The following is an 8647-nucleotide window of genomic DNA, read 5'->3' as shown; positions in this document are numbered from 1 at the left end:
CAGGGGTTACTCCTGATGTCTTCGATTGCACAGTGGTAGGGCTTTTGCCTTGCACGCAGCCAACATGGCCGACCCGAGTTCGATTCCTCCGCCCTCTCGGAGATCCCGGCAAGCTACTGAGAGTATCTTGCCCGCACGGCAAAGCCTGGCAAGCTACCCGTGGTGTATTCAATATGCCAGACACAGTAACAACAAAGTCTCCAATGGAGACGTTACTGGGCCCGCTCGAGCAAATCGATGAGCAACGGGAGAACCGTGACCTACTGAAAGTAAGATAATAGGAGAACACCTAAGGGTAGTAGAGATTAAGGCCAGGAGGGTGGCCCCCCTAGTTTGGAAGCTGAGATCATGTGCTGGGGGGAAAGGCAGGTGGGATGGAGAAGAGATCACTAAGTAAATGATAGTTGGAGGGATCGCTCGAGATGGGAGATGCATGCTGAAAGTAGACTATGGACCAAACATGATGGCTACTTAGTGCATATATTGCAAAGCCGAAAGGAGAGAGAAAGAGGGAATGTGTCTGTCACAGAGGCAGGGGGTGGGAATGGGTGGGGGAGGTGGGAGGGGAACTGGGAACATTGGTGGTGAAGAATGAGCACTGGTGGAAGGATGGGTAGTCAAATATTGTTTGAAATGTAATCATGAAAATTTGTAAGTCTGTAACTTTCTCACAGTGATTCATTCAAATAAAAATGTATATAATTTAAAATATTGCCCTTGGGGCTGGAGAGATAGCACAGCAGGTAGGGCATTTGCCTTGCACGCGGCGGACCCAGGTTCGATTCCCAGCATCCCATATGGTCCCCTGAGCACCGCCAGGAGTAACTTCTGAGTGCAGAGCCAGGAGTAACCCCTGTGCATCTCCAGGTGTGACAGAAAAAGCAAAATTAAATAAATAAACAAGATATTGCCCTCAAGAAATAATAAATAATTTTTTTTTAAAAAGAATCAGTAGACAGCCCTGAGCTCTATAGGATGGATAAGAGATGGCAGTAGGCAAACCACCAGGTTTGCCACACACCCCTCCTAGTCCCCAGACAGATTCATACAGTGAGTAGAGATTGAAAATTTTAAGCAACTATGTGTGCCTGGAGCGAAGGTTTCAAAAGGCAGAAGATGACAGCTGTTAAGCTCCTTTGAGCTCATCCTTGCTGGTCAGCCAAAAAGCATCTTCATCTGCTTATTGCACACAGGAGAGGAGATTCCTTTCTCTGACTTAATTTTTCTATCAAAGCGTTTTGCTTATCTCGCGACAACTCCAAGACATCATCCAAACTTCCAGAAATGCTGGTGGTAACGGGGAACTGGGATAGTGCTCTGGGGAACCATCCAAATCAGGGGCACAATGCGAGCCCACAATGATAGTGACAGTGCTTAGAACAGAGTGAATGTCCCCGAGAGGGGACATCCTGCATTCCAACAGAAAGCGGCACCACCCCGAGGGAGAGTGTGTTTTATTTGGCTCTGGATGCAAACTGAAACAGGGGCTTTGAAGGCTGATAGTGGGTGAGAGATTGACAAGAACTAAGCAGGGAACCCAGATACCATTCAAATGGAGATTTGGGGAACGGGTCCAAAGAGGGAGTAAAGAAACCTTTAAATAATACCTTTAAAAGGTTCAGCCCGTTTGAAAAACAGTATAGATGCTTCTAAAAAAATTAGAAATTGAGCTCCCATTTGACCCAGCAATACCACTTCTGGGAATATATCCCAGAGAGGCAAAAAAAAAGTGTAGTCAAAATGACATCTGCACACATATGTTCATTGCAGCACTGTTTAGAATAGCCAGAATCTTGCAAAAACCCGAGTGCCCAAGAACAGATGACTGGCTAAAGAAACTTTGGTACATCTACACAATGGAATACTATGCAGCTGTTAGAAAAGATAAAGTCGGGGCTGCAGCTATAGCACAGCAGGTAGGGCGTTTGCCTTGCACGTAGCTGACCCGGGTTCGATTGCCAGCATCCCATATGGTCCCCCGAACACCACCAGGAGTAATTCCTGAGTGCATGAGCCAGGAGTAAGCCTTGTGCATTGCCGAGTGTGACCCAAAAAAGCAAAAAAAAAAAAAGTCATGACCTTTGCATATAAGTGCATCAACATGGAAAGCATCATGCTAACTGAAATGAGTCAGAGAGAGAGAGAGAGAGAGAGAGAGAGAGAGAGAGAGAGAGAGAGAGAGAGACATAGAAGCATTGCACTCATCTGTGAGATATAAAATATAACAGAATGGGAGACTAGCACTCAAGAATAACAGAGATAAGTACCAGGAGGTTTGCTCCACGGCTTGGAAGCTGGCCTCACATGCTGGAGGAAAAGGCAGCTCAGATAGAGAAGGGAACACTAGGTAAAATGTGGTTGGAGGTCCCACTTGGGATGGGAGTTGCGTGCTGAAAGTAGACTATAGATCAGACACGATGACCACTCAATACCTCTATTGCAAATCAAAATACCCAAAAGGAGAGAGAAAACAAAAAGGGAATGCCCTTCCACAGAGGTGGGGTGGGGCAGGGGGATGGGGTGGGGGGGTGGGAGGGAGAACGAGCACTGGTGGAGGGATGGGTACTCAAGCATTGTATGACTGAAATACAGGCACAAAAGTTTGTAAATCTGTAACTGAACCTCATGGTGATTCACCAATAAAAAATTAAAAAAAAAATAAAGGAACTGCAGTGTTTGGGGGAGGTGGATATTTGGGTGCTTAGAACTGCAAGACCAGTGTCAGACTGCACACGATCTTATAAACAGCTCCAAGGATCTTGCAAGTTTGGATCAACACGGAATATTAGCCCTTAAGCTGGGTGGCACTAAGATTCCAATCTGCGTAAATAATACCTAATAATAATATATGCTGAGTAGGGCTCCTGAACTGAAGGTCTGACACGTTTGTTTTATAGAAGTTAACAAGTGTGTGGCCTAATTCTGAAAATCGATCAAATATGAAATCATTCAGACCGTCTTAGGTTGAGAATTAGAGAAAATTGTATAGAGTTGAGTCCTTTACCCTGAACCTTTATTCCCTCACAAAAATAATTATAGACTGGAAAAGAGACAAGAAAGGAGCCCTGTATCTGTAAATTAAATGGCCCTTGGCTCGCTGTCCTTAGCAATGACTTAATTAAAGCTGCTCCCCGAAATGGAGCTTTCTAATCTAACAGAGAGCAGGGATGGATCAGAAAGTCTTAGAAATCAGTCACTCGACAATCAGAGAGTAATGAATGAGATCACAGGGGCCGATCAGAGAAAGTAGCAAACACAGCCAAGGTTGCACTCATGAGGGAACGAGAAGCATGGGGTGGGGCTCCCACATCCTTCCAAACATCAGTTTTCCCATCTGTCTAATGATCATTATCAGGGCTTTGTTCTTTGAACACTTGAATTATGAAATAAATGAAGCTTATGAGTTTTCCTACTGTCTGCGGTTGATATTTTGAAACCATGGATTAGAGTTCTAAAAGTTGCCATACAAATTTCTAACAAGGCATTTGGATAATTCCCTTTGTGTGATGCTTGGCAGGAAGATGGTACTTGGCAATTGGCATGGTGGCCTTGGAGTGACTCAAAGGTGTTATTTCATTGTGCTACAGTCCCCATGAATGCCTGTTAATTCTACACAACTTGCTCCATGTTTTTCTTTTTTATTCTTTTTTTTTAAATATTTTATTAGTGAATCACCGTGAGGTACAGTTACAGACTTACAAATTTTTGTGCTTCCATTTCAGTCATACAATGATCGAGTATTCATCTCTCCACTAGTGCCCTTTTTCCACCACCAATGGTCCCAGCATCCCTTCCACCACCCTCATCCCATCCCCCTCACCCCGTTCCACCTCTGTGGCAGGGCATTCCCTTTTGCTCTCTCTCTCTCTCTCTCCTTTTGGGTGTTGTGGTTTGCAATAGAGGTATTAAGTGGCCATAAGGTTCGGTCTATAGTCTACTTAGCACATATCTCCCATTCCAAACAGGCCCTCCAAGAACACTTTACTTCGTGGTCCCTTCTCTATCTGAGCTGCCTTTTCCCCCAGCGTAAAATAGGGAGCGCCTCACGAATTTGTGTGTCATCCTTGCTCAGAGGCCATGCTAATCTTCTCTGTATTGTTCCGATTTTAGTATATGTGCTGCCAAAGTGAGCACTCCATGCTTTTCTAATTGTTCACTTTGACTGCTTTGGAGTGTAGACTTTATTCTACTGTCAAAAACAAGGACCCACATTGGAAAGATTTGGAAACTCTTCACCTCCCCGGGGTCTTGATAAAGGTGGAGCACATGATCACTAGCATGTATAATTCTATCTGAACTCCCATTCATCACCACACAACCTAAATTTGAACAAGGACACATGTTCCATCTCAAAGACATCTTTCCATGCTGACTTCCCTTCCTTTAACCCGGGAAGTAGGAAGACCTCCAGATCATTCTATGGCTCAACATGGGGAAAGTTTATGTTCCTCTCCAGGTGAGCTTATTTTATCCTAAATAAAAATGATAATAGAGAACACAGTGTGATTGTTGAACTCTGCCTTGAATATTAATCCAGCTAGCCTTCCGGAGAGAGACTTCATTACTTCCTTGGTGACTGAGAAGCAATATCATGCGATGTTTTCTAGCCAGCTGTTAGCATGCACGACTGCAGACTGACAGCAGAATCAGCAAACAATTGGCTCAATCTTTGAAACATGTTTTCTTGCCAAGCACATGAAGTTTTAATTATAAACACTTTGAAATATTCATGGTTATTGAATTTCTTATTCCCATGCAGAAACAAGATAAAAAGTTCTTTTAAAATCTGATGACAGAAATACTTGATACTGACAACACACAGTTGGGTAATGTCTAATTAATCACTCATAGGAAATAAGCATTTTACCCTGAGATGGTTATTATGTTCAATTCCAAAATATAACAAACCAAAATCTTAACCTTTATCATGGTTGCATATCCTTATAAAATATACTAACAGTGTACGCAAATATGACAGTATGATAGGTGTTCATCCGTTCCTTGCCCATGAAAACACTTTCCTGGTTTGTCAAGGTCATTCCCATCTTACTTATATGCACATATACTCTAGCATGTATACACTTTTCCCTCAAATAATTGTTCATTATTTTACTTCCTCCTGAAATTTCTTGATGAAATTTAGACATTTGTTCAAGGGTAAAATAAACTCTTGAGAATGAATAGGTGTATGCTATGTTCTATACTAGGTACTTAGACTACTAAAATAAGATACAGCTTCGCTTCTTCTATAAAAGCTATCTCAGGTGAGAGACCAATTTAAATATTTACTCTTGCTAATCAATAAGACTAAAGCAAAAGATAATAAGTGCAAAAATTAATAAAATTATAATGAAGCATGCATTGAAATTTAAAGTGCTGTGTAGAATCAGCCTGTGTTCTAATTCAGTAGTCACATCTTTGTTTACGAACTGCTCCCAAAAATCATATTTTATGTAGTGATCAGACATATTCATGATTGTGTTTTTGCCAACGTTCACAATAGCCTTCTGATTTCATCACTAGAAAAGATGATCTACTTGTTCGTGTTGAAAGTTACAACTCTGAAGATCTACAGTGAAAGTAGACACAACTCAAAAGCGTGACATTTTCTTTTGTGATGCAGTAATACCTCCATGATTTTTTATTCTACCTGCAATGTAAACGTTAAGTAAAATCTTACTCGATGTGGAAATCTGGGAGCCCCTACATCAGACTTATTTTGGGACACACGATAAAGTTTTAGACTCATGAACTCAGTCCCACTACTACAAAATCAAATTTTCTCTAGTGAGATTTCAGTCATCTTCTGAAAAAAAATGGGTCATATTCAAGTTTACAATCAATAGTTCAGAGGCCATATATCTTGTAAAATCTTCCAACCACATTATTCAAGACTTCACTTCCCTTGATATGTGTTTTCATGCACTACGAAATCATTTCTCTTAAACATATACTCAGAATATGATTATTGGGCCATAGAGGTAGTCTATATATTCAGAAATTCCTTTACTATTTTACATTTCCTAAATAACATATGTGGCTGGAGCGATAACACAGCCAGTAGGGCATTTGCCTTGCACGCGGCCGACCTGGTCGGCCCAGGTCTGGTCCGCCCAGGTTGATTCCTCTGCCCCTCTCGGAGAGTCCGGCACGGCAAAGCCTGGCAAGCTACCCGTGACATATTTGATATGCCAAATACAGCAACAAGTCTCAGAATGGAGAAGTTACAGGGCCCGCTCGAGTAAATCAATGAACAACGGAGAACAGTGCTACAGAGTTACAGTATATTATTTTATTTTAGTTTGTATTATTCCTAATAGCAATAATTCTTAGCATATTTTTATGTGCTTACAGTCCATTTGTATATGCCTTTATATAAAGTGGCTGTTCAAGTGTTACAGAGAAAATGAGGAGCAAGGGGTTTGATAATCAAGCCTCTTAATTCGATCCTTATTTACACAGGCAATCAAGTGTGCTGTCTTACAAACCTCTTTAAGAGTATATGAGACTTGGGTAAATAAAATTTTCCATCCCATGGCCTGTCTCTGTTTCTTTTGAGATGCAGAAACTTCTTAGCTTAATGTACTCCTATTTGTTTATCTTTACTTCCAGTTGCTTGGTCAGTGGTGTTTCATCTTTAAAGATGCCTTCAGTTTTAATGTCTTGGACAGTTCTGCCTATGTTTTCCTCCATGTACTTTATGGATTCAGGTCTGATATTGAGTTCTTTAATCTATTTTGATCTATTGTGTCTGGTGTTAGACAGAGGTCTGCGTTTATTTATTTTTTTCTTTTGCATGTAGCTGTGCAATTTTCCCAGTGACATTTGTTAAAAAGGCTCCACTTCACATTTATGCTCCTTTGACAAACATTAAATGATCATATGTATGAGGGTCGTGTCAGTATAGTCAACTCTGGTTCATTGGTCTGTCTCTATTTCAATATTGTTTTAATTACTACTACTTTGTAGTATAGTTTGAAGTTGGGGAAGGTGATGCCTCTCATCTTCTTTTCCCCAAGGATTGCTTTAGCTATTCATGGGGGTTTATTGTTCCATATGAATTTCAGGAGTGTTTTACCAAATAGTCATCAGATAAGGGGTTTTAATATCCAAGATATAGAAGGCACTGGTAAAAACTTATATGAAAAAGACCTCCAAATCCATCAATAAAATGAGGAGAAGAAATGAATGGAAACTTTCTCAAAGAAATATAAATGACCAACATGAAAAAATTCTCTACATTGCTAATAATCAGGGAGAAGCAAATCAAAACAATAGTGAGATGTTTCTTTACACCATATTGACTGCCACACATCAAAAAAATTAGAACAACCATTGCTAGAGTGGACTCAGGGAGAAAGGGACTCTTACTGCTGTTGGAAATGCTGATTGCTCTATCCTTTTTGGAAAACAATATGGGAATTCCTTTAAAAAACTAGAAATTGTATTTCCATATGACCCAGCAATAGCACTTCTGGGAATATATATATATCACTTAATCACTTAACTTACTCGGCGCCGCTGCGGGGGCTCCTCTAGCTGCCCCGCTCCTGCAGGGAGCTGCTGCTCTTCTGCCGCCAGCTCACCTGGAAGAACACCCCGAGATGGCAGAGGAGAGCGGCAGTGGCAGGGATTCTGACTCCTTCAGCGTGCTTAGCTGGGACCAGGTGAGCCGGCTGCATGAGGTCCTGACCGAGGTGGTCCCCGTTCATGGCCGAGGCAACTTTCCGACCTTGGAGATCACTCTGAAGGACATCGTCCAGACGGTCCGCGGGCAGCTGGAGGAGGCTGGTATCAAAGTGCAGGATGTCCGGCTGAATGGTTCTGCTGCAGGCCACGTCCTGGTCAAAGACAATGGCTTGGGTTGCAAAGACCTGGACCTGATCTTCCACGTGGCTCTTCCAACGGAGGCCGAGTTTCAGCTGGTCAGGGATGTGATGCTGTGCTCCTTGCTGAACTTCCTGCCCGAGGGTGTGAACAAACTCAAAATCAGCCCGGTCACTCTGAAGGAGGCGTACGTCCAGAAGCTGGTGAAGGTCTGCACGGACACTGACCGCTGGAGCCTCATCTCCCTCTCCAACAAGAATGGGAGGAATGTGGAGCTGAAGTTCGTCGACTCCATCCGGCGGCAGTTTGAGTTCAGCGTGGACTCCTTCCAGATCATCCTGGATCCCTTGCTGGTCTTCTACGACTGCTCTGCTGGCCCCATCTCGGAGCACCTGCACCCCCAGGTGATCGGGGAGAGCGTGTACGGGGACTTTGAGGAAGCCTTGGACCACCTGCAGAACAGACTGATCGCCCTTAGGAACACATAAACATATATTCAAAAGACACATGGACACCATTATTCATTGAAGCACTTAAATCAAGAGCTAGGATATAGAAGTAACCTAGGAGCAGAATAATAAATTAGTGAATAATGAAGATATGGTATATATGCACACTTTCTCTGTCCTCCCGTTGTTCATGGATTTGCTTTGCAGGCCCAGTAATGTCTTCATTTTGAGACTTGTTACTGTGTTTGGCATATTGAATACGTCACGGGTAGCTTGCCAGGCTTTGCCGTGCAGGTGATATACTCTCGGTAGCTTGCGGGGCTCTCCAAGAGGGGCGGAGGAATCGAACTCAGGTTGCCCATGTTGGCTGC

At 42.6% G+C, this 8647-nt stretch overlaps 1 protein-coding gene and 1 non-coding gene across 2 annotated transcripts; one reads left to right on the top strand and one right to left on the bottom strand.

Moving 5' to 3' along the window:
- Nucleotides 1-4027: 4027 nt before the first annotated feature.
- On the bottom strand, nt 4028-4134 carry LOC130038480 (U6 spliceosomal RNA). The gene has a single exon (XR_008794708.1). It is a non-coding gene; the product is annotated as a U6 spliceosomal RNA (small nuclear RNA).
- A 3470-nt stretch (nt 4135-7604) lies between these two features.
- Nucleotides 7605-8315, top strand: LOC130038361 (terminal nucleotidyltransferase 5C-like). Its single transcript, XM_056130249.1, has one exon. The coding sequence runs from the start codon at nt 7605-7607 to the stop codon at nt 8313-8315; it is 711 nt and encodes a 236-aa protein (XP_055986224.1).
- Nucleotides 8316-8647: the final 332 nt, after the last annotated feature.

The sequence above is a fragment of the Sorex fumeus genome, unplaced genomic scaffold (genome assembly GCF_029834395.1).
Source record: "Sorex fumeus unplaced genomic scaffold, SorFum_2.1 ptg000075l, whole genome shotgun sequence".
NCBI classification, from domain to species: Eukaryota; Metazoa; Chordata; class Mammalia; order Eulipotyphla; family Soricidae; genus Sorex; species Sorex fumeus.
The sequence above is the reverse complement of the archived record's forward strand: the minus strand, read 5'-3'. Positions and strand labels throughout refer to the sequence as shown.